Source organism: Cyprinus carpio, chromosome A8 (genome assembly GCF_018340385.1).
Source record: "Cyprinus carpio isolate SPL01 chromosome A8, ASM1834038v1, whole genome shotgun sequence".
NCBI lineage: Eukaryota > Metazoa > Chordata > Actinopteri > Cypriniformes > Cyprinidae > Cyprinus > Cyprinus carpio.
This window is the reverse complement of record NC_056579.1, coordinates 8,038,612-8,066,531: the sequence shown is the minus strand read 5'-3', so window position 1 is coordinate 8,066,531 and position 27,920 is coordinate 8,038,612. Positions and strand designations below refer to the sequence as shown.

Sequence of the window (27,920 nt, the reverse complement as noted above, 5' to 3'; positions counted from 1 at the left end):
ACTAACCAAATTACCACATTTCTCATCAGTAATTGAAGTACAGCTAGTGAATAGATAACAGATTGTACTTGATTTTGTTGTTCAAATAGATGTGTTTATTCCTATTATTTATTGTTTTATAATCAGCTAGTTTGCATGAAATGGTGACTTTATCTAAGCTACAGTATATGAGTATCATACTATGTTTTACCATGTATACTTGAATGAAATAAACTGTCACTGAATTTACAATGACTAAACTTTACTCCTCCATTGCTTATTCTCCTCTGTTGCTCCCTTTTCAGTCTCTCAGTTTCTCCCTGTATGCTCCTGTTTTCTGGTCGTGGGTTGTTAGGCAGCTGTGAACTGCAGAGTGTCCCATTGTTCTGGATGAGCAGGAGAACTGCTCTAACTGACCAGGCTGGTAGCTCTGTAATGGGATTAGCCAAGCCATGTTCCAGTTGAATGCCAATGTCTGACAGATCTGCCCCCCATTCAGTTTTTCCTCCTTTTTATGATTTTTCTCTTTCACATTCTCTTTTGAGTATCGTATAGCTCCTCATTTTTCTGTTTATTATATTTTACATGAAGAAACAAAACGTTAGAGAAATGTATTGTATTGTAATATATTATATTATGTTTCAAAAGTTTGGTAAAAGGTCAAATGTTTTTGAAAGAAGTTTCTTATATTCACTCATTTATTTGATCGAAAATAAAATAAAAACAGTATTATTGTAAAATATTACAATTTAAAATAATTTCCAGATATTTTCCATTTCACCTACCTATCCTTACTTGTTGTCTAAAAAGGAGCAAAATTATTTTCATTATATTTCCATTACACATAGTTTGTAGATTCTACACCATATGAGGTGTTGAACGCTAGTCATAAAACCGAAGAATATAAGAAAGGCAAATCAGTTGAGAACCAATGGAGGCCAAGTGTATGTTTTAGAAATAAGTGTCTGAATTGAACAGCTGGAAGGAAGGAACAGTGAGAGGTAGCTGAGTGGAGACCACCCACATGCTTCTCCAGACAGCAAACACATTACATTAATACGGATTCTCCATTTGCTTTTCTCTTCTACATCTATAACAAGGTTAACCACATGAGAAACACACACACACTCACACTTACATACACGCTCAAACTCAAACACACACAAGCCACTAGATAAGATGATTCAACCTCCCACTCTTTTCTCTATATGGAATGTTTATTTCAGTTTGCTGATAACAGTGGGAATTAACTCCCTATAAATGAGAAAGTGTCTTTCCTCCCAGCAGCTCGGCGGTGTCGTTCTGCTGAGAGCAAACAGGCTTTAAAAACAGCACTGCGTCTATTCCCATTGAACTCCACAGAGTTCTCCTCTGAGCTGAGCTTGTTTCATTATTTGCTAAAAAAAAACAATTTGTTAAATCCTAAGCACTGCATCATAAAAGGCTCTTATGATGGAGTATGTAGATGAAATTCTCAGTACAGTTGAAACATAGGATAATTTGCTTGCATTATCTTTTTTCCCACTCTTTCTTTCTCTCTTTTCCACTCTGTCCTTCTGCACGCGCACACACACACACACACACACACACACACACACACACACACACACACACACACACACACACACACACACACACACACACACACACAACCACACACACACACACACACACACACACAATGCTACGTTAAAAAACAGTCATTGATTTTTCCTCCCCTGGTTGTACATTGAATTATCTTTGTTGTCAGTGAACTGTCATCCAAAATGGCGTTCATCCTCCACGCTGTGATGGCCGGACCTCTCCTCTGCTGTAGTATTTATGCTTGTTCAGGGCTGGCCGAAGCGTTGTAGATTACAGCTCATCATGGTCTGACTCTGGAGTCAGGCACCATAAATTTAAAAATTAAATCAATGGTGTATCATATCCTCTCCCATCAAGCTGAGCAGAGACTTGTTGCCCTGAAGCATTGAGGAGTGTTTTTTTTTGTTCTTCATGGAAATATAAGGCTATGAAACATTATATACCAAATGAAGATTGAAGGAAAATTAATCAAATGTTTGATGCTAAATCTGCATTTTTGTGTGTACTTATGTTAATATAAAAATTTTGTGTATCAAAAAAGTTGAAAGCATGATTGAATAAAGTAATGATTGATAGTTTGTAAGTTACCCAGCAATGTATTTGAATATATACTGCAGTAGAACTGTCAGCACCATGGAAAGCGACTTCATTCTTCCATCTATGGAGCTGTCTTAGGTGCTGAAAAGTCAGGTTCTAAAAGAAAGGAAGTTTGATATGCTATTTAGATTCAAAGGTTTGTGTGTTCTTTAGTTTGTTTGTACATAACTCACTTTTAAACCAACGAAAGCACACCTGTACTTGTGAGCATAGTTTTGGTAGGTTGTGAGTTAATGTGGGCATGTTCCCCCTTGAAATTAATTACTTCCCCTACCTCAAATCATGAGTTAGAAAGTCTTATTTATTTGTTTGTTTATTTATTTATTTAGAGGTTGTTATATTTGCACAAAACAGTCAACCTTTTAAGTAATTGTGAAAGTAGATTACAAATTACTTGCGAAAAGGTTTTTTTTTTTTTTAATTCCTGTACGAAAGTGCCTTTTTCCCCACAGCTCAGTTTGTTGGTTTCATTATCTTTGACATGAGATGTAGCCAGGATCCTTTTAAACCTGCCAATAGCAAGTAAATTAAGAACATTTAATGACTGGAGCTGTTTATTACTGGCACTGTATTTTGCATAATTGTACCCCCCCCCCCCCCAAAAAAAAAAGTATTTCTATGAAAATGCAGTTATTTAGCTGTTTTTTTTCTCTGTGTATTTGTGGCAACAAGCATTATAAAAGAACATTAAAACACTTCATGTCTATGTTGGCTTGTTTATCATATTGATACGGACAGTCATCATCTCTTACAAGTATAGTAATACAAGCACATAAAAACATCTACGATTTTCCAAGTTTTAGCATCTCTTAATCATGTTCCCCTACTAATTGTAGCTTGTATTACAATCACATGAAAACTATCTCATCCATTTAAACTCTCACAATTAAGACCAAATCACTGGATCACTGTTACTGCATGTCGATGGATAATATTTGATGCTAAAAGTGGCGTAAATGGTTAATATGTTGAAATGGATGAATGATGAATTAGCATGCACATCTGTCTGGAACAGGTGCAGCCACCAATCTCCCATTCTCTCCTTCTCTCTCTTTCTCCTCCAGTGACTGGCTTAGCTACTGATTCTTTCCTTCTTTCTTTGTATGGTTGGCTGTTGTATAAAAAATACATGTTAGAGCTGTAAAACAGATGTTATTTTTGGAGTAAAGTGTGTTTGACTTGACTCTTCTTAGTTGCTGAGAGCTGCGGTGTGGAGCCCTATCACTTCTGCTGGAAGTTCATGTCTGTCATTCACGCTAGGATATAAAGAGGAATGTGAAATGGCAATACATCTTGTTCTTAGCTGCCCTGGAGGTTTTTAACTATAAAACTGATTAAATTCATCTAGATGCCTCATTTTAAAGTGGATGTGCAGCACAGTTCTACGGTATACTGGTACTAAAATAATAATGGACAATATTAAAATATCTTCAGGAAATGTTTTTTTATGATCAGCATTTTTTTCCATAGACAAATCTTAGCAACATTATGAGATGACTCTTAAATCATTCTTATTAATTATTGAATTAATTGATAGCCCTAGTTTAATTTCATTATCATTCATGCTCATACGATTAATTTAGTATTAATGCAGAGGGAACAGGGGCTGGTATCATACTAAAGACCAAATTTTTGTATCAGTCGAGCCCTAATGCGCACACACTTTCAGAAGATGTTGCAAAACACATCTGTTGATCCACTCATAAAGTTTTATTTAATTTCTCTCAGCTACGTGTCATGTTTGAGTTACACATGGACCTTTCCATTTCATTCGGATATGTTTATAAAGGTCACTCATTGACTTGCAATAGTTGTCTGATAATCTATAAAAATGCCTTTCCATTGAGTTTGCTACTGCTGTCATACTTGGATTTCTGCTGCAGGAGATTTGTGTTTAAAAGAAATTGACTTTAATCAACTAAAGTGCCAATATCCATTTCATCTGGAGAGCACTATCAATCTGTACCAAATACACTGGCAGAAAGATGCAGTGTGACCATTAGAACCATTGGGCAGCTGTTCAGAAAATGAGCAGAAATTTATAAATTAGTTTATGAAGTTATTTAAGGGAAAAAATGTGACATATTTTCATCCTTCATTTATAATCATCTGAACTGGCTGTATTATTAACTGGCTTTCTTGGGAAGTTGAAACATGAAAAGGATGAACTTCACACTTTCACAGTTTCATCCTTAGAGAATCCATTCCCACTGGTTTTTGTGGATAGACAGAGTAAGTTTGCAATGAGTTTGGGAATGTTTGGGATGTGTTGTCTCTGTTCTGGCAGAAGAATAATGTTCCGGTGTGACGGAATGGTGGTCACTCCATCTGTCAATAATTAGCTCTGAGCTAACTTCCACCAGGCAGTGACTTCCACAGTTCTTTTCCTGAACCCAGGCTGCATGAGCATGGCAGCCAGATGCATCTCCCCCTCCTTCCCTCCTCCTCCTGTTCATCCAGCCTTATGAGCTGACTCTACTCTCATTTTCATAGAATGGGGCTGCTAGACTAGTACCTGGCAATGCAGCATTTCACTGTAGTAAGTTAGTTGTCAGTTAGCAGATACTTTTATCTATCCCCCCCTTCAACCATGAGTTTAAAAACCTCATGAAAGCTAAATTTGAGTGTTGTGCTTTTTAGTTAATGTCTGTTAGTTTTTTATGTTAGTGTACTTTTAAAAATTGAATGAATAAAACATTAGATGAAATGATCTAAAGCACTTCTTCTAGTCCAAACGTGTGCAGTCAAAACAGTAATAAAGGCTTTTTTACTTTTTGTTGCTTTGGAACTTTTTTTCTAATGTTTATTACTGAAACCCAACCAAAGAGCATCTTCTGGGATTATTATGAGGTCCTTCCAACAAGTAGCATTCTCAAATTTTCTTATTTTATATTGAATTTGTTTATTATCTTTAAATGTAAAAACATCAAGCCATTTTGTGTGTCCTGTTTGTGTATTTCTCAGGTGCACAACGAGGCACAACAAACTTTCAGTTACCAGCCTAGATCTACTGTACCACACCACAATATTAACTTTATTAGTAGAGTAATTAGCTTTAGCTTTCCTTTCGTTGATATTCCAAAAAATTAGTCATTGAAGCTAAAGATGCTAAAACGGAAATAAAGTCATCAAAATTCAGCCAGTATTTATGTCGCATTGAGGCAAAGTATTGTTGCAGATTATCAACATTTCTCTGTATTACTTTACATGGTGTGAGAAGATTCTGTGTGTTCCCATTAGTCTGCTTGTTTAAGACCATTTGAAATTTGCTGGATAATATGTTACCAACAAAGCACTTTTGTGGTTTGTTATTTTTTATTTGTTTGCGGCAGCCATGTTGAGGCTTGTTATTCTGCGATCTGCTACCAAAGCTGTCTAGTTGTCACCTGAGAGACTGCCAAGCGTCTCATCTGACTTCCTCCATCCCACCCAGTAAGAGTGTGTGCATGTGTGTCAAAATCTATGGGGAAAGAAAAGGTTAGACTGCAACACAGTATTTTATTTACCTTTACATAAATGGAATACTGTGAACACACCCTCAAATGAGTTCTAGTTAGAGTTATAGAAATCTCTCCTAGTCACTGCTGTCTGTGTCGACATATATGTCTGCAAGGTTAAACTAAAGAATAACACATTTTGAAATATTGTGTGTCTGTATGCATATATTAAAGCATACCAAAGAGCTACTGAATAGATTCAAGGCCTGAAATTAACTTTGAAAAACTTCTTTGTTATTCTCTCTGTCTCTCTGTAGGTAACCTGGGCCGGGTTGACTACATCAGTGAATTTGAGTTTGATCTGTTCATCAGGCCTGACACGTGTAACCCGCGCTTCAGAGTGTGGTTTAACTTCACAGTGGAAAATGTTCGAGAGACTCAGGTGAGCCTAGACCTGCACAGAGACTCCTTACAAAAAATAACGCATCTGAGATGTTCCTATCATTTTTCAGTCTTATAAAAATATATACACATTTCAAAAAAAAAAAATCCCAGAACAACACACAAAAACAAAAACTCTCTTAAAAAAACAACCAATTATTTTTTTTTTTACGCTTTATTACACATTTATAATCAGTGAGGGCCTTTTTTAAAAATTTTTACTGTTGTAGTCCCTTAATCTTGCCGATTGTTGTTGTTTGTAAGAACATACACTACTATTTAAAAAATTGTCTTTTTGAAAGACATCTCTTAGGCTCATCAATGCTGCATTTATTTAAAATATACAGTAGAAACAGTAAAAATGTGAAACTTAAAATGACTTTTCTATTTTAATATATTTTAAAAAATATTAATTTAGTATTATTATTATTATTATAGAAATGTATTCCTGTTATGACAAAGTTACATTTTTAACAGCTATTACTCCAGTCTTTAGTGTCACATGATCCTTCAGAAATCATTTTAATATGCTGATTTGGTGTTCCAGAAACATTTATTATTATCAATGTTGAAAATGGTTGTTGAAAAAGTACAGCATTTATTTAAAATAAAATGAATAAAAGTAGTAATTCTTTTTAAAAATACAAAAAAAAAATATAATAATCTGATCAACTTTTCAATGATACTGTAGTTCTGTGAGAAAAGAAAATGTAAGCTAAACTTTGGTATTTTTTTAATACAATTTCATGGCTGTTACATGGCTGTTGTTGTTGTTGTTGTAATTATTAATTTTATTTGGACCAGCACATTTTGTCAGTTCATAACTGTGAAATGTTATTTTAGATTTAGTCTTCTTCTTTTCATTCTTTCTATTTTGTTGGTGTAATGTTGCAACGTGAAACACATTGTAATGCATGTGACTTTTGATGAAACTGTCCAGAAGTTTTAAATGTCATGAAAGATTGAAAGATATTTGGGGCAGTGAGGCCTGCCTGTCATTATCACATTGATGATATGCCAAAAGTTTCTAAGTGTCACCCACACGCTCCCAAAGGCAGACAATTAGCAGCCAAATGAATTCATCCCTTATGCTGACGTGAATCCTCAGCAGATTGGATGAATGATGCTTTAAATGACATCTCAGGCTCCTGGAAGAATCAATATTGCAAACGAATCTTAAATCATGCAGGCTTACATGAATTTAAATCACTTTTTCTGTGGAAGCGTGACGCTCAAGTGTCAGTTCATGCCTGTAATCAATTTACCGAGACCCTGTGGTACACGCGTCAGCCGCACAGATTGGTTAATATACGATGTAATTTATGGATGTTTGAGTCAAGTTATCTCTCAAATGAATACATTTCTTCTTTTTTTCTCACATGGTTTGAAATATCATGTGACAAATCAACAAGTGGCAGTGTTCTCCCCAAAAAACACAATGTGTGAAAGTTAAATTGACAAACTTCACCTTGTTGTCGAGCTTCAAGTCTGTCTTGACCCCCCCTCCCACCCCCTGTCCTCTTAGCTTGTCACTGCGCAGACAGACAGTATCCACTCGTGAGCTCAGGACATTGTCATTGGTGGAGAGGAGTGGTCACATGCCACAGTGATATGTGGGAACAGAGGGCGTGTCCGCCGGACAGGCCAGCTGGCTGGGCCGGGCTGCAGTTGTTTAGTATTGTTAACGCTGGTCGCAGCCTCATCACGGCTGTCATTTTTGTTTAATAGCCAAAGGACGGTTTACACTAAGAAAGGAGGGATGGAAGGAGGACACACACGCTATCTCACTGATCTTAGATACCTACACGCAAGGATTGCACACACCGAGGACTATATGAGGAGGGACGAAGAGAGAGACAGGCTGTTATTAATAGGAAGTACATTACAAAGAAATATAAAGAGAGACAAAATATAACGTGCAAGAGAGAGAATAGATGAAAATGCGGGATGCTGTTGCCATCTCCTGTAGCCTGGCTCTATCAGCCCATCTCCCTGCAGTGCTGTAGTCAGCGCTAATCAAATTTTATGGGCAAGAGATGAATGGAAGCCCTAGTCCAGGAGTCTGATCGATTTTAGGGCAGATACCACTGCATCCTGCGCCAACAGGATATTTGCTGCTATGGCAAAAAATAAAAAGATCAGGAGGGGAAGAAAACACACACACACACACACACACACACACACAAACACACACCATACACGCTACAGGTGGCAAAAGAGAAACATTTACACTATTAGCTTCGGAGGTGCTTTGTTGACGCCGGCTCCACCCTCCCCAGGCTCTCCTGTTGTCACCACCTTGCCCTCTGTCTCCGTAATCTTTTCTCCATCAATCCAATTTCCGTTTAAAATGAGGACTAGTGTGAATTTAATCTACTTGCAGTGGGAGGAGGTGGGGGCAGTCGGTTGGTTTAGGAGAGTTTGTTTGGTAAGGGTCGTATGTTTTTTTATTTATTTATGTAGTTATTTATTTATATTTTAAAGGAGAATAATTACACACATAAACAGAATAACAGAGTTATTAAAAGTGTACTGATCTGGACAGCCCTGCACTACAGAGATATATCAGGCCAGGCACAGAGAAGTTTACGAGTGTTTTATTCCTTCACACACACCAACTCTCTCTTTGCTAAAGAAAAGGAGAATAGGAATCAGTGAAAGTGTGTGATACTGAAGCTGAGATGACCATTTTAAAGTAAATGTAAGCTGGTGAAACAGATTTGGTCGTCTTAATCAGCTTAGCGGCTTTGTGGAAATTGGCTGCAGCAATTTTTTTTAATTTTTTTTTATGATGGATAGATGTCTCTTTCCTTTTCTTCTCCACCCAAAAAAATGTTACCTTAGAACCTAAACTCCCTCCTTGTTGTTGAGCTGAGGTTAATTATTTTGGAATGGGATGGAGTTTGTGGCTTCTATTTAATCAGTGACTTTAATTGTGTGTGTGGCATTGTCACAAAACCATTGCTTTAAAGTGCATACAAAATATGTATTATACTGGCTTCTGTGTTGGAGAAAAAATGCATTAGCAGATTTAATTGTCTTTGAAGAGGATGATCATATTTTTTTATGTTTGATCACATATCTAAGACGTGCTTATGTTCAATTCATAGGCATTTTTAAATTTTATTTCTTTCTCTGTTTTTATATTTGATATTTTTGGAAATTTACTGCTACTGTGATTTGCTCTGGGCATTTTTAATGTTCTCATCCATAATTTAGAATGTATAGTTGTGAATATTAAAGCTGGTTTTATTAATTGCTTGGATGGTTTTATGCTTGTTTTTATTCAGTGTAAAACTACACACCCTGAAAACACTGTAGGTAGCTTGGAAGATGTGAGTTTATGTTTGATTTTGTTAATGCATTAAAGTTTCTAATTTTCTTTGTGGTCTTTTTGGCACTTTTATTGAAAGATACAGAAGAGAGAGGACAGGGCAATATTGGGAGATAAAAAGCAAACTGGAAATGATGTAGGACTTCTTTTCTTTTCTTTTCTTTTCTTTTCTGTCCTGTCCTGTCCTGTCCTGTCCTGTTCTGTCCTGTCCTGTCCGGTCCGGTCCGGTCCGGTCCGGTCCGGTCCGGTTTTGCTTTTCAGCAAACAAAAAATCAAACATTTCCACATAATCATAAGACAAAAGTATATTGTGTAAGCCAGACGTGAACTAGTATCAACTACATGGGCACCAAGGCTCAACATATGGGACCATATTTTCTTTTCCTTTTTCTATTAAAAGCAAATATTCCTAAACATACCTGATCATAGACAAAAGGCCCTTTTGAGTCATTCATATGATGTTCCTAATTAATGTCATTAAGTATGCATTTTTTTCCCCTCCATGCTCTGTATGAGAGTCAAAGATTGCTATTAGCTCATCAGAGTGACGGCAGCGCAGTGTAAACATTTTGACATCTTGTATTTGCACAAAGAAAGGATAAGACAGAACAGAGAAAGGAGGGATGGAGATGGGAGTAGAGATCCTGACCCATCCGTGAGTGCTGTAATGGATGAGATGCATATTGATTTTTCTGCTGGAGTGGAGGGAGACTGGGTGGAGCTGGTGTGTGCTTGTATGAACAGTAGCATTAGTGTGTGTTTGTGCATCAGCATCATTGTGTGTCTATGTGAGTGTGTGAATGTGATAGTTTATGTGTATGTGTGTGTGTGAGTGAGAGAGATTTGCGGGAATGGGCGTGTGCTGAGTGATCTTGGCTGTGTGTTCTGGGAAGGCTGCTGGAGGTTGTGCTGTGTAATATCAGCTCTTTGCCACAGCCTGGCCTCTGCATCTGACTCTGTAAACCTGCATAATGGACTCTTATCGCAGACGTACACACACGCAATACTTTGTGTTCGTACAGGGACATTTAACCCTTCTGGTGTCCTTCAAACTGGACTGAGGGACATGATGGGAGGGGTAATGAATGTCTGCATTGCTGTCTCTAGAAGACTGGAGCTAGACCTGTGTGGCCAAGGGCGGTGCCATTCGTGTATCCTTGTGTAAGTGTGTATGTGTATCTGATATTGAGGTGTAGGATTAGAGGGCAACCAATGCAGTCTCCTGACAAATATGAGAGCAAATATGAGAGCATGAAACAGGTCGCAACTAGGAGTAGGTGGAATGACTGAAATGTAAAATGTCATTATTTTGTATCACAATAACTGTATGTACCAGGTATTTCTGCTAGAAATAAAAAAAGTATATTTTGATATTTTTTTCCTTTTCGTTTTATGATAATAGTGAATTACTCTATATATAGACAGAGAGAGAGAGAAAAGAAAAAGTAAATAAAAAAAGTATTACGATTTTTAAACACTTAAAAAATATATATTTTTTTAATATAGTGAATATAAAAAAACTAAGTGTGTGTACAGTATAAATATAAATTTTTTCTTATTTTTTTATATTTACTTCATGCAACATGTTGGTCAATGATGATTGACAATCAGTTGATTGCTTCCATTGTCCTCATTTGTAAGTCACTTTGGATAAAAGCGTCTGCTAAATGACTAAATGTAATGCAAATGTAAATGTTGGATGCAACTAAAATATAATATTAATTTTCATTGCTGTAACATTCAGCCATTTTCATTGAACATTATTTGATTGGATCTCCCAACTGGATATACAGTAGCATTACAAGGCAGATACAAAGAAAGGAAAATAGTAAATAATATATTCTAAAATAGATTTCAGAGATGTCATGTTTGCATCCTCTAAACGATAAAACCCACTCCCTTTGAAAGACATTACATTAAAGGGATACTCCATCCCAAAATGAAAATTTTGTCATTAATCACTTACCCCCATGTCGTTCCAAACCCCCAAGCTTTGTTCGTCTTCGGAACACAATTTAAGATATTTTGGATGAAAACAGGGAGGCTTGTGACTGTGCCATAGACTGCCAAATAAATAGCTGTGTCAAGGTCCAGGAAGGTATGAAAGGCATCATCAGAATAGTCCATCTGCCATCAGTGATTCAACTGTAGCGTTATGCGTACAAGAATACTTTTTGTACATAAAGGAAAAAAAAAAAAGACTTTATTCAATAATTCCTCTCCTCTGTGTCTCTCCAAATCAGTGTAGTGCCATTTTAGCAATTCTGAGCTGTACGCAGGCAGCATACGCTCTTCTGTGTCAGCCACGCTGTGCCGATGCGCTGTTTGCTTTCAAACCAAAGCGTAAATACACGTAAAAAACGTATCCTTGTGGCGTGGCTCATACAGAAGAGCGTACGTCGCTTGTGTACAGCTCAGAATTGCCAAAATGGCGCTACGCTGATTTGGAGAGACACAGAGGAGAGGAATTGTTGAATAAAGTCGTTATTTTTGTTTTCTTCGTGTACAAAAAGTATTCTCGTCGCTTCATAACATTACGGTTGAATTACTGATGGCAGATTGACCATTTTTACGGGTTTGGAACAACATGGGGGTAAGTGATTAATGACAAAATTTTTATTTTGCAGTAAAGTAACCCTTTAAGGAAGTTAAATGTGTTGCATGCTGTCCTTAACACCTCATCAACAACAACAAACCAAAAAAGACCATTATTTCAACTCAAGTTTGTTCGGTTCACTTTCCTCTAGAGTCTTCTTGTGTATTGGCTGGTATTTTCTTCCAGTCTGTGTGTGGAAATGCTTTTAAGTCATTTCCCTGTCATCTCTCTGCCCACCATTTTTGAGGTTTCTTCAGGGGGGGTGGGGGGTGGAAGGAGAGAACAGATATCTAGGATGTGCCAGGGGTCCTGTTCAGTCCTTGGTGAGGTTGTTTGAGGATTACCCCTGTAATTTAGATGAAGTAGCCCAACCAGCAGGACATAGACCTTCTGTATTCTTATACAAGTTCACCTGCTGGAGTCTTCACAAACATTCTTAAAATGTCATCTCTCATATTAGAAACAGCCTTCCTTGATCCATCAGCTCTGATTTTACTTGCAGATGTTGTTTGTTTTTATTTTTATGTTATTAATTAGGGTTGTCAATTTAACATGCTGATTTAGTGGGATTAATTGTTAAATATAACTTATTAAAAATTAGCACAATTAATCATGCCCCCTGACCCATATGTAAATGCCATAATTTTAATAATTATTCTACCATTGCAGCAATTCAAACTTGAAGTACTACCAATGCAGCCCCACCTTCTATAAATGCTGGATAAAGCACATCAGAATGGAACAGATCACAAAAATGTTGTGATGTGTATTTTTCCCCTTGTGTGAACCTCCACTTCGGCCTAGCTTGGACCAGTTGCGAGATAGATTGTTGTGGACTGTAAGAAAGTGATATATTTATATTGTATTATTATATAGAATCAAGACAAGCAACATTTTATTTTCTAAAGCAATTTTTTTTTATAATGTCTATTCAGTGCTTTTGTCTGGTACAATATATTACTTAGAGTATGTACATAAGTAATATCTTCATTTGTGAGTTTTATATTGAAAATATTTTATATACGCCAAATATTGATGTATGCCATTCAATTTAAATTTGTTTGTTTCAGTTACAATTTGTAATCAGTTGAGAGCCCTATTATTAATATAATTTGTTTTGCGATCATTCCAAGCCATTGCTAATGTGGTCACACAAGCGGAGTGTTTCCTTCCAATATGGCGTGTCTATTTACAGTCTTGCTATACAAGCGGCTAATGTGGCTAATGTACTGTGATTTGGCCAGGCTGCCGGGGGATCTGCACAGGAAGCTAATTTCACAGATATATAAGCACGCTGCACAGAGCGGCTCCAGCAGCACCTCGGCACAGCGGCGATCATCCGGATGGTGGGTGCATCTGCCCTCCATATGGAGACCAATACACTCCCTCTGCGGGAAAGACCGAGACCGTGCCATGTGCGGACTCCCTGCCAGCATAAAAGCTACAGATTACATCTGCAGCGTCCCTCATCCTCCTCCCCAAAACACCAACCAGCTAGGCAGGTGGCCCATTTATATACATTAAAAGAGCCAAACATCTCACGCCTCAACTTTAGGGCTTTTAGATAAAGGCCACTGCTGGGAAGGGGAGGGAGCCCACGGGGCCTTTTTGAGTGGCTAAAAGGCTGAATTTGCTGGGTGCTGCTGTGCTTGGCGCGGCTAGCGGGACGCGTTGTAAGGGAATGGCAGGGGCCATGCCAAGCGCCGCGCATTTGCACGATCGTGCACAACAGTGGGCCGAGGATCATCCTTTTACAGGCTGTAATGAATATAGATTGCGCAGCCGGATTGAGATACTCGGCAATCTGCTGCGCCGAAAATGAAACAACTGCTGGTCTAATCAAATAGTCTTTTCATGCCAGCATACTCCTTAAGTCAGGGCTAAATTCAATTCCAGAATTCTGGGGTTATAAATGTTGTAATTAGACCATTGTTTTTAAACAGGAGGGTTCTGTACAGGCTGGCTCTCTATCTCCCTCTTGTTTTGTAGCTCCTGATCTCTATCTGAGTTGTAACCCATTGTGGCCCCAATATGCTGAATGCAAAAGCTGAGGCTGTAGACTCTTTGGGGCCCTTTAGAACCCCTCTGCCCAAGTCAGATTCATTATGCTGACTAGCATTCAGGGAGTCTGCAGTTTATTAAACAAAGAGGAGCTGGTGAGCAGCGGCACGCTGATGCTTTTCTTTGCAGCTTTTGTTTCTGTTTGTGCACTTAATTCAATTAGCTCTGTGCCCCCCTCTAACCACACAGTTTGTTCTTTGCCGTTAATTACTGCTTAAATTGTTCTATTGAACTGTGTTTATTTACAATGGGGGGCTGCAGAGATGGCTTATATAGAAAGGTGTGCAGCTGCTGTTTTCTGGCTTTGGCCCTCTATTCTCTATCTACCAATAAGAAACCCTGCAGACCAAGCAAACGATCACTACACCGGAGCCTTCTAAAGTTGTTAGACTTTAACTAAAGGACATTGCTTTACTTTCCTGAAATGTTTAGACAATTATTTTTAACCGTACTTAATGGTTTACATCAGTTATCTATCTATCTATCTATCTATCTATCTATCTATCTATCTATCTATCTATCTATCTATCTATCTATCTATCTATCTATCTATCTATCTATCTATCTATCTATCTATCTATCTATCTATCTATCTATCTATCTATCTATCTATCTATCTATTTTATATATAAAGGTATATAATTTACCTGTATAGGCCTGTTTTATTTTTCAGATTTCCTCATTGTGATATTATTAAACTAACATTTAAAAATGAATAAACATGATTTGAAATTTCAGTGTTTGATTTTTATATTACATATTTGTTTACTTGAGCAATAATGCTGGTTGCTGGTTTGTCTTGATACAGAAGCAAAACCAGTTGACAGCTACTGATGTGTCAGTTACTCATTTTTACATTCAAAGTGCACCTTGTGCATTCATAATCAGTAATGCATAAGCCTTTTCTCTGTCTATTCTAAGATACCCTGGTTGTATTTGCAGTAAATGAATGTTATCTCTCACTAGATGAGCTCATAGAATTCATGTGTTAGAATTAGTGGTGTGTGCAGACACCAGCGTCCAAATGAGTGGGATTTTCACAAGTGCTGCTGTCGATCACGGGCACTGCCATCCATTAGACGTCTCTCTGAACAGCTCCACGTTTATTGGTGGTTATGAAAAGGCACAAATTACAAAATGCAAACATGCTTTGTATGACACTCTTAATGCACTGAATGTGGATATTATGAAAGGCAGACCAGGCCTACATCAAGACATGTGCTTGAGAGCTGTCCGCATTTGCATTTTCATCCCATTCAGTTGCTTCCACTTATTGCTCTAATATTGTTTTTTGAATCTCCAATTCTGCAGTTATGAGGCTGTATTGAATGCCATTTGCTCTGGATTATTTGATGTGGATGCAGCACAGAGAGTTGCTGTCAATCTGTGTTCATGGCTAATGTGGTTAAGTAAAGCCAATATGGTTGTTTTGTTGTAATGGGGCCGGCTGGTGACTTGGCGAAGAGAGATGTCGGGTTCTCCACTTATCTTACATTTGCCTGGCAAGGTATTAATTCATTGATGTTATGAGTGATTTGCCAGATTAATAGGTTACATGTTATTTTGGTTCGAAGCTGAATTTAGCAGCTTGGTTTCATTGGGTATGTTTCTGGGATGGATTAATAGGCAGATTTGTCCCTGGACAAGTTAGCCTACATGTATATTGCATACACAAGCAGGGCTTCTGACTAAATAAATAACTACAAATTGACTCTGAAACATTTAGAAGCCAAATTAATTTTTTGCCTCAAAATTGCAAAAATGATATATATCTATATTTGTCATCCATTCTAACATTGCAGTGGTTGAAAATTCACACAGAGACTCTAATTTTACACTTTACCATTGTTAGAAGATGAGCCAGCATGTGGACTGACTGCAAAATACATATGCAAAGTATTACTGTTTGCATATAATGAAAGTCTTTCCCATTAAGAAGCTAAAATGTAGTTTAAGGATTGATTTTATAATTTAGTTTGATTAAGTTTGATTTTATAATTTTTTAATTCCTTTGTTAGTCTAAAATGTAGAAAACAAGAAAGAGCAATATTTTCAGTTGTAGTGTATGACATGTTAAAATATAATACAGTAAACACTTTCTTTTTTTATTAGAATGTTATTTATTTCTGCCATATATCATTTTTTATTGGCAAATGCATATTTTTATATTTATATTTATATTTTTTATATATATATTTATATTTTATATTTATATTTATATTTATACAAATGTATTATCACATCTATATATCTATCTGTATTTATAGATGTTCTTTTTTATGTATTTAATATAATTTTATGTATGTGAAATATAATTCTTATGGTTCTTTTTATAATTTTTTGCACTCAAAACCTCCACATTTAGTGATGAATATTACAATGTCGAATATCATTTCCCTCTCAACTGTGAAGTAATATCAATGTATAGTTGTATCCTGTGTGTTTGCATTGCCCTTCAGATTTATTTCAAGTGTTCCTTACTATAAGATGATGAATGCTGTCATATGATGTCCACTAGTGTTAGGTGATTTTTGTAATTTTTCATATTGTCATGACACCAGCCTGTGAGATTGCCGATACATGATATTATTGTGCATATGGGTGGCTGGGGTAAGACAGAGACTCTCTGTACTTGTCATAGGCTGTTTCATAACTATTTGGTGTTTTAAACCTTATGCGCGTGAGATAGAGACCAAAAATCTAAATCAACTTTCAAACATACTGATAAACCAACATGTTAAATATAAAAATATTTAAAACAACTAGTTCATATATATTCGGATACAACAGTCATCGCTATTAGGACCAGGTGTCCTGTGACAAGTTTGCCCGTGTTTGCACTAAATGATGTTGACAATGCAGTTTTCAGCACGTTCATTCATACAGTTCAAGTAAAGATTAAACGATGCCTCTTTTAGCACTCTTGAAATAATTTGTAAATATAGGTTTATCACCTTGCAGTTCAGTTTTGATGTGGAGTAAGTTTAACAATAGGCTGCCTAATAATAATAATAATAATTTAATACATTAATAGGAGAATGAGCCTTGACTGTTGACAAAGACATCTGCTATCATCAATATCTCTGACTATCGTCAATACACGATATTATCGTCTATCGGCACAACCCTAATGTCCGCCTTACAGGACACTAATGGGTGATTGTAACATACCCATAGAAATGTGAGATGGCTGCTCTTGATTGTTGGTGGTCCATGTCCACAGAACTCTGACAACCACAGATTCCTAAATCAGGAAATGGGCCTGACTGTGTATGTTCTGTCTGCCATGACTGCAGTAAGAGCGAATGAGGCAGGGGAAAAGTGAAACAAAGCACTTCTTACCCACAGTGTTCTAACCACAGGACTCCATGCTGCCCATGTGCCCCAGGGGAGATACGGCTCTCACCACCACCACGAGCTTTTTAAGGTCTCCTACGTCATGCCCTACCTCAAACTCCATGAATCTTTCATAATGCTGCTTTATCTGCAAAACCGAATGACCGTTGGAATGACCGAGTGCACACATGGAGGCACGCTGATTCAAATGCACACTATCTAAACAACAGACAGGAACACATAACACACATAAAGATCTGTTTCACGGCATGTGTGGGGACTCGCATCCCACATGGATCAACAACAATCAAGGCTTAGCTCTGTTTACTGAATACTGATCCCATAAAGCACACGATTTGGGAAAGTTGTCAGTTAAGCAGACGTTTGTCAGCAACTATGGTATTTAATATGAGCGTTACCTAGCTATTTTTTTTTCTTTATTTGAATGGAAAAATCGGAAATTGAAAAAAAAAAAAAGTATTATTATTTTGAAATAAGCATGTTTAGTACTGCAGCAAAGAAAATGATAGTTGATCTTAAGATGATCGATATGCCACTGTTCTTTAAGATTCTGACCTAAAGTTCAGTTAAAGTAGAGGTGTGAAAGAAATGTAGTTTTCGTTTACATCAGTTCCCTCGCTGACGCTTTCTCAGATAGATTATGTGTAGTTCTGGGCTAAATTACACTGTCAGTGGTGATTTTCTGTTGAATAGTTTTTTGTAAGTCTGACACAAGATTTAGCCTTTTTTTCTAGGAAACCAACACTTTAATCTGTGAAGGAACCTGCAGGAACCTGAATTTCATTCTCCATGTCCTCACAGTTATTGAGTAGTAAAATAAAACTCTGCTTTGAGATAGATGTTGTATTCTATCATACTCTTGGTTATGGTCTCAGAGGTGCATAAACTCACAGGTTTACCAAAGAATGTTTGCATAGAGTAAACATCTGGTGTTTGTCTTCTAGATGTAGAAGGTCCAGTCTCTCCAGAGAGGAAATAAACCCAAACATCCTCTTAAATTTGTCAACCAAATCATGGTAATGTCACTGAATCATTCACAGCTTGTATGAAATGGAGTCATTTTAATGTATTTTCCAGCAGTTTTTATGATAATAAAGAGACTGGATAATAATCTCACCCAGGAAGTGCTTTAATGCCACATTTATATCGACAGCAGGTTGAATTCATATGTCATTAATAGCTGAAACATATGCAGCGTCTTTGGTTGTGCAGATTGTATTATTGTGGTTCAAATGCGCACCGGTTTGCCCGGCCCTTGCATTCCATAATTGCTTATGCCGCTGTTCAGTGGCTGTCATTTTCATTCAGTGTAAATTGCAGTATGCTGAGCCCACAATAAGAGTCACAGCCAGCCCTGTTTTTAGTGCTGGGATGCAAAACAAATGATGTTTTCATCAGGAGACTAGCGGGGAATTTGATCAGTGGCGCTAGCTGCAGCTCCAGGCGGCTCATCGGCCAGATGTAACACGGTTAGGACATACCTGAAGGACCCTGATTAACAGCCTATAACACTTCCCAGCTCCAAATTAAAACCCAGATATCAGTAAACATGCATTCGGATATTCTGAAATGCCAGAACAATCCGGGGTGGTCCATGACCGAGAGAGTCATAGAAAGTCATAGTGTTCTGTTAACGTTCCCGTCTGTTGTTTATATTTCATGTTGTGATATGAAATAGCAGGTATCTGGTAGGGCTATATCTTTCATCCTCCATATCAGCCTTAATCTTGGGCTTTGGTTTTTGCAGTTGACTTTCAACTAAATCTAATTTAATGTGATGTCAGGAGCAATGGATTTTGGTAATCTGCAGAATCTCTTACAAAAAAGGTTTGCATTTAAATATCAATGAGTTATTAATTTATCCCTCACAGTCAGACTGAGTAATTGAGAGAACATCCCCTGATTTAATAAAAGATTAACATTACATTAATTAAACCAGCAAATGACATCCATTATGTTGCAGGCTTTTTACAGACTACTGAGTAGTTTGTGGAAGGCATCACTCCAGTTACCAGATGAATTTTAATGTTCGCTTTAACCAGAAAACACCCATCTATGATATGGAACGGGTAGAAAATATGAGTAATTGAAATCCTATGCCATAACTCTGCCTGATTCGTTATCCCATGTTAACATGGGATTTCTGTGTTGTCAAACCATTGGTCACCTAGAGATCGTCAGTGTTTGAAACCATTGAATTTAACATTAAATAAACATTTTGAGTTTGGGAGAGACAAATGAGGAGTGCAGGAAAGGGAGAGTCAGGGAAAAAAATGGATGTGCACATGAAAGATGCAGGGGAAGTTTTCTAATGTAATGAGGCATCAGGACGAGGCTTTTGCGGAATTAATCAGCGAGCAAAGAAGGTGCCATTAAAACACACAGAGAGGAGACTGAACGCTGCTCTTGTGACAAATGTGTAATTAAGAATGATTTCATACTCTCTGTATTCACACATTCATTGGGAGGAAGACAATGAATGTTCATCTGCTCTGCAGTTTGATGAGAGGCAGTTTTTAATTACACCCCCATTACAATGACACCACTTTGTTGTGTCTGGGTGAAGTTTTAGAACCATGTTCTTTCTTTCCATAATGTTTTAAAAAGATTTAAACATTTTGGCTGGCTTTTCTGTCCGCCCAGGACAATAGTTCAGATGTTTACACATAAACACACACACACACACAAAAAAAAAACATTTTATCCCTGTTTTTATATGTTCTAAAAGCAATATATACGTGTATATTCTTTACAAAACGCCATCTTAAAATTAGTTTTTTAATTGGCAGTAACAGCTGGAAATGCTAGCTAGCTAGTAAATAAAAGTTTGTATAAATATTTGGTAACACTTTATTTTAAGGTCCAATTCTCGCTATTAATAAACCATTAACTACGACTTTTGTCTCAATTAACTCGTAATTTGTTGCTTATTAATAGTTAGTAAGGTAGTTGTTAAATTTAAGTATTGGGTAGGATAAGGGATGTGGAATATGGGCTTTATAAATAGTAATAAACAGCCAAAATGTTGACAGTAGGCATGCTAATAAGGAACTAGTTAATAGTGAGAATTGGTCCCTATACTAAAGTGTTACTGCATATTTTATGTTAATTTCATATACCACCTTTGCAGGAAAACAATGGAATATGATGCAAATTGACTGATTTTGTTTGTAATTTATAAACATATTCTTATCGATGTTTCTTGCAATTTTGACTACCTCACCATAGAGTACACTCTCAGAAAAAAAGGTACAAAATCTGTCACTGGGGCAGAACCTTTTCAGAAGGCACATTTTTGTGCCTTTTAGGTACTAATATGTACCTTTAAGGTAATAGCAAGGACTGTTTGGGAACAAAGGTGTGCCTTTTGAAAAGGTACCTCCCCACTGACAGCTTTTGTACCTTTTTTTCTGAGAGTGTAAGTTTAAATCTTAAAAAAAAAAAAAAAATGAAATAGCATTGAGTATATCAGAGAAAACAATGTTTAAGTTTTATGTTGGCACTAGGAGAGGGGTTATCATTATTGCTGTTTTCCTGATCCATTAGATATAAAGTAGGTAAGTCACAAATGAAAAATAGCAACAAAATTAGCTCTGGCACTGTTTGGCCTCCATTTTGGGTCTGGTTATTGAGCAACGGGGTACACGATAACCCATATTAGGCTGTACTCATTCTTAGGAATGCAAGTTACCTATTTTTTGTTTGTTTGTTTGTTTATATATTTATTTCTTTGTATGTTCATTTTCAAGAGACTCTTATTACATTGAATGAATACAGACAAGTGTAGGAAATAATTTCAGATGCAGGCTGATATTGTATTCACATAATAAAAAGAGAATACAATTTATGTAACCAAATTTGAAATGAAATTGAAAGACAGTCAGTAAGCAATACTGTTTGCACAGATAGTAAAAAGGCAAGTTTTTAAACCATCATAACTTATTGCCATTAATTCAAACTCTGCCACAGACAGCACACCTTAGTGAATCTCATGGCTTAGTTACTACAGGTCACCTTGTTATAAAGAAATAGCTGTAAGTTCTCTCACATGCGAACACACAGATTGTGAGAATGTGACGGAGTGTGTATGTGTAGGCGCATGTTTATTTGTGTGTTTGTGTGTGTGTTTGAACATATAGCTGTCATAGGTTATATAACTTGTATTAACCTGAGCCTTTGTGTTTAAGACTCAAGGTATATGTAACGGCATCGTCTTTCTTTACATTTAAATGGCTTTTTTAATGTTAAGGACCTTCTACTGGACCAAAGCTCTAAATCATGTTCATAAACCCACCTTTAAAGCATGGATGTATGTTCACTTACTAACCTCTAATACTTTTTCATGATAATTTGCAGAAGACAAAAATTTAATCAATACGAGTTTTAACAATTTTACAAAGCTGTTAAATGGATATCAGACTTTGCTCCACCATTGATCTGCACATAATTTTGAAATTACAATATTTCTGTAGTTGTAGACAACATATATGAAACTAAAATATGAATTTGACTATATCAGACTATATGTGACCCTGTCTGTGAAATCTACGCAAAAGTCTCAAAGTTTGATTTCAACCATTAATTTCACTATGATTTCAATCTTTGACATGACATTACTCAGTCAATATTAAAGATATAAAGGTTATATTTTAACAGAATGTTCTACATCTTTATGAAGGATAATTTTATGTAGAAAAAAAATACTTTAGCTGGGTTTTCACAGGCGGGGTCAAATATATTCACTAAAATATCAGGCATGAGGATGTAAGAAACATCTGGAGACACTGGAGGCGGTATCTGAAACCACTTTATGCCCGTTGGCCTGTCAGGATGAGGACGTTTACTCTTTCTGATTCATTTTGTGATGGGATACATTCTTCCAATCATAGTTTTGAAATCCAAACAGCCTGTAATCTCTCTGCAGAAGGATCCTCTCTTTATCACTCCCCATTCTCTCTCTCTCTCTCTTTTACACTCTCTGTCCTCATGAATACAATCGCTCAGGCAGCTAGCTGTTGCAGGCACTTTGTTGCTGACCATGGTGCTGAAAGGCCTGCTGCTTTCTATTGCCTGATTGTTCATTTCATGGTTCATATAGCTCACTCGCCATTTGTCAGCCGGCCGTTAGTGCACCTGCTTGTTCTCTTTAACCCCTTCCTTTACAAACCATAACAAATCAAACGCACATTTGTTTCAGCTCATGGCTGACAGCTCACTGCCAACGCTACTGTATCAATTAGAGCGGGGTGTGCGAGTGTGTGTTTCACGCCGGCTCTGCTACTGCAGTGGGAATAAGTTTTAGTTTGTGTTTGATCTACTATAATGGGAGGGCTTGTTTGGCAGAAGGGGAATTCCGCTCAAACACAACTGGAAAACATGTGTGGTGGTGTGTTTATGAACTGGTCACAACAGTAACTGTACAGATTGCCACTGTTAACCGAGATAATCTAGGGTCATGTTTTAAATTTAAGAACTGTAGATAATGATGGAATTATCTTATTAGGCTTCTCTAGCACACATACACACTAACATTTCCTTTCTTTCTCATGCCAGTGTCCTTCATATGGAGTGTTGCCTTTCTCAGCTCCAAATTGTCCTTCATGCTGCGCTGAAATTGTAAGCCGTGTGCCAAACACTAAGTAAATGTGTTTTTCAGTCTACCCCCTCCCCCTCTTCCTTTCCTTTCCTCCTGTCCTGCCATTTCCTCCTTTCCTGATCCTATACCTGTCTGTTTCTATGTAATATTGACTCTCTCTCTCCTGCAATCATCTCCTTCACACTCTGTTGTTTTTGGCTGGTCTAGATAGATACTGTTGCTCAATTCATACACACATACAAACACTAAGTGTTTGTCCAATCACATTTGTTTAAGCATGAACTGTACTGAGAAAATTGTTTTTGTTCCTTGCAGCAGGAAGATAGAGAGGTTAAGTGAGCTTAGCATCCTCCATACATTTAAATAGAAGTGCCAAGTCACTGTTTTGGTGATACTACTGTATTGTATTCTTAGAGTAATAAAAATTAATAATTTAATAACTTAGAGTTCACTGTCATGGTATATAATTTGTTGGGGTTAGTGCAGACTGACACAGTTGGTTTGGCATCAAGCCTAACTTTGGTGCCAAATATCCAGAGAACAAAACGTCCAAAAAACTTAAAATGTGTGGAAGACTTTAGTGATGCTGTCATCTATTGGGTCATCAGTGAGTGAAGGGCCTGACATCCCAGTATCCTGGTCAAGCAGTTGTGATGTGTGCATCCAGGGAAGTCCACTGCTTCATTTCATGCAGGATTCCTTGCCTTTGCCCTTCCATGAGAACTTGTGATGTGCTTTCACAAGAAGAGAGTGGTCTTTTGAGAAGAGGTTCCAATTTAAGGAACAGGCTGTGATAACATAAGGGAAGGTGGTCATTTTTTCAAGGTGAATACAGTAATTATTCAATAACATGATATATAGTGCCCCCAAAAAGTATATGGGCACTTTTGATCACCTTTAGTCACACTTAAAGTTGTCTGAAATATACATTTTATTTAATATAAAATATTTAATATAAATTTAATATAAAATTTTAAACCAAGTGACATCTACACACAAATGATGCTACAGCTTTTCTGAGCACTAACTTCAGTTTTTCAAGACTTTACATCTTAGTTTTGAACAATTTATTTATTGTTTAATATTTTGAAACATAAACTTCATTTAGTGAAATATTTCATTGAAAAATGTGCTTGTACTATATTTTTTGAAAATAAGTTTAAGTGACTTAAGTGTCAAAACTTTTTTGGGGCAACTGTCAATATTCCACGATATCATAACTGTGGTTCTTCGCTGTAAAAAAAAAAAAAAAAAAAAAATCCACCTTAAAAGCTTACATTGTTTTGTGAAGGTGCTGCTATAATTAATATTTATGACACAGGCATTTTTCCTCTGGCACATTTGAACCTCATCTTATGAAAAAAACGGAAAGAGAGAAAATAATATTTGAAAAGACACTGCTCTGGAGAATATTTTTTTATAAGCCATTAGACAGAATGTGGCATTTAATTTGTTGACTGCCCCTAGTTGTTTTCACATCGAAATGAAGATTGAGAAACACTTTGTGGCCGCTGAAGAACAAACACATGTGCATGCACACACACAAAAATGCACTATATCGTGCACAACGAGCACTGTTAAAAGGGAACTTCATTAGGTATGAAAAATATCTTCTCTTTTGGTTCTCCTCCATTGCTTTTGGAGGCCGTTGGAATGGAAAATCCCTGATGACCAGGTAAGGAGTCTCTCCCTGAAAAGTGCCATTATCCAGATGGTGCCACTAAAAATTAGGCTGCAACATTTTCTCTTTTATAATTGACTCCATAGGCTATTAGGCAGGTTGGCATCAGGTTCGGTCTGCCTGAAACTTGTCCAGATGTTGTGGCACAGACATGGGTGACTGGATAGGAGATTTTTAAAGAGGGAAAGAAAGTGTGAGAGCTCATGGCTGGGGTGTTTTACAGATGGACAGTGGCAGTGGGTAGTGGTGGGGAGTCAGACTCGATTAGATCAATGTCTCTATCAGTCCATCTGCACCACGCACGCTCCTCTTCTTACCGGAACAGATGAGAAAGTACTCATTCGTTCAGTATGCAGATGCTTAAGGTTGACCCTTTGACTTATAAAACTTGAAAGGAATAAGGAATAATTACACAGCTATCTATATTATCAGTGTTTTTCTACAGAATTTGGTTCACACTCTGTGCCCTATTATGCTTATAGTTGTTTCTGAATATTAAGCTGGCATAGTAGAAAGTATTACTCAAAAACGAAATTCTCTGATCATTTCCTCAACCTTGTGTTGTTCCAAAACTGTATGACTCACTTTCTTCTGTAAATTGTCCAAAAACAAAGCAAAACAAAGCAAAACAAAACAAAAACACAACTAAACAAAAACACAACAAAAAACAAAAACAAAAAACAAATCACATTTCTTAAAGTATCTTAAAGTCCTCAAACTTTTTTTTACCAACATTCTTCTACAGATATAATTCTGCTCAACACAATCAGTTAATCATTTATAAAAGTACACACACACACACACACACACACACACACACACACACACACACACACACACAATTACACACACACACACACACATATATTATATATATATATATATATATATATATATATATATATATATATATATATATATATATATATATATATATTCAGATTTCTGATTACTATTATTATTATTTATTTATTTATTTTTTGCTGAGAATCAGACTGTCAGATTTCTGATTTCTGACCACAAATCTATTGGCTCTGATTCATTATTTTGCAAACTGGCTCATAACTCATAGCTGTTTTGCATGCAGCCAGTGAAAACAATAAAATACAAAGGTTTTTTTCTCAATTTATTGTCTTTGTTTCACTGTACCCAGTCTGTCTCATCAAATGCAGTCTCACAACTTGGGTTGAAATAATCATTTTGCCTTTGGTGCAGGAAACATTTTTATACCTTTTTTTCTGAGTGGCACAGCATTGCGTAGTTTCTGTGTCGATGGCTTTGTTGATCATTTTGGGAGTGATCTAGTTTTGTTGCTCGCTTGCGGTGTACACAGGGTGTAATAGGCCAAGATCAAATAGAAACCTGAGTGACAATACTGAAACTTGCTCTTTCCATCTGTATTACATTTGTATGCTTGGGATTTCCTGCAAAGTTAGTTTCTTGGGGTTTTTTTTTTGTTTGTTTTTTTTGTTTTTTTTTCATTTTATATGTGATTCTCATAAAATTCCTACAATAGTTCTCTCAGAGGCAACAAAGTTTCATTTGAAGGGCATTAAGTCTTATTCAATACTTCACCTTGTAAACAACACCAGAATCTTTTGTGGCTGTCATTTTTAGTCTGTCTGCCTTCCCAGATGCTGGGGAATTTGCTAAAAGGTTCAGCTTTCTCCTGTTTTATGTGTCCAGCAGATCAGAATCAGCAGTGTCTTTATAGCCCGAAAAGAACAAAAATGATATTGATTATTCAATAGACCAGCCTGCCACAGAGCCAAGAGCCAGTCTGCTGCATCCTTTCACCATTAGTAAACAAATCAATGGTCCAGGCTGTGTCTTCGCTTAGGCAATGCAGAGCATTCCTCACTCGCCTCATCGAAAAACTTCTCACAACAGATTCTGAGAGCAGAAAAGGACAGAATCACATTAGCAAAATATGAGCATGCTGTGAAACATATATTCAAATGAAATGCCTAATATTTAAAATATTTCAAAATCCCTTCACAAGTACTCATTCACCAATAATACATTCAATATTTTTAATCAAAGTACATAAAAAAATTCAATTTCTCTACCTGCCGTGTAGATGACAAAGGTGATGGTTTGGCTGATGCATTTATACTCCCATCTTGTAGTGTAGGCGCCTTCACGAGATGGCTTGTGCTGTCCATCCGCTGAGCCTGTGCTGTGATGAAGGCTCTGGCCTGAGGATGTAGCAGACAGACCTTTTAATCTGGGACAGAGGAACACTCGAGGTGATTGATGATTCAGGGAAAGCGCTGGATGGAGTTCTACCTGAGATGGATCAGTGACTCCAGGCACCGGACTCGATCCATTTCCATCTCCTCATCGTCGCCACACTTACTGTCAGTCACTTAATCAGGTCAGAATTATGCGGCAGTCGAGGTGGAGCCACAGAGGATGGTAGCCCCATTTATTACACTTCTCTGTGCAATAAGCATATGGTATGTTTTATGCACTTGTGGGGGATGTTTTTCTTTAGACTAGCTGTGGTGAGCAAGACTGAGCTGTCATTCGCCCATGACCTTGACTTGAAGTTAAAATCACTGCTTGGGACACTGTTGACGTGCAGTGTGAGCATTTCACAATCAAACGGCCTTTGGACAGTGCAAAAGAAAAAGTAACGTGTTACATATTTCTGTCTGTCTGTCAGTTTTATTTGTCTATCTGTCATTTTATCTAACATTGTCATTTTGCCTAACTATCTGTCCAACTGACTATCTGTCCATTCATCCATCTATGAGATGCATAGATCAATGCAAAAAAGTTTTTCCTAATATATACTTAAAATGCACTAAAAATGTTTGACTTGATGTAAACTAAGTTCAGAACATGTACTAGTATAGCAAATATGGCCGAGACTGTTATATTTTTACATATGACATTTGATTGCAGACTTCTCTAGATAGGTCTGTGTTGTTAGGTGTCCCTCCAGGTTCACGAATGCTTAGGTTGGAGTAATTCCGGGCTCTGTCATTATGCTTTTAGTGGGCAGGCGGAATGAAACAGCACCCTGTTCACTTTAATCAACAGGCTAATCAGTCCAGTCCTCAAGTGTGCTATTGTCACTCAGAAATTGGCCAAAGTCAAGAGGGATTTTCCTGTTGAAGCTTTTCTCTATTCATGAGGCATCCAGTCGAAATAATAATAAAAAACTCTTTTAATCTGTGTGCATTATTTGACAGCCAGTTTTGAAGTACTCTGATTTATACTAATTCTTTGGCATTCTTTCAAACTCTCCA

General features: G+C 37.0%; 1 protein-coding gene across 1 annotated transcript in view; it reads left to right on the top strand.

Annotated features, from left to right (window-relative positions):
* The window catches only part of LOC109095330 (BEN domain-containing protein 5-like), a 254,294-nt gene that overhangs the window by 32,566 nt on the left and 193,808 nt on the right, over positions 1-27,920 (top strand). Inside the window, exon 5 of the mRNA XM_042761912.1 lies at positions 5,915-6,039. Within this exon, the coding sequence (XP_042617846.1) occupies positions 5,915-6,039 (125 nt within the window). The remainder of the gene's footprint in view (positions 1-5,914; positions 6,040-27,920) is intronic.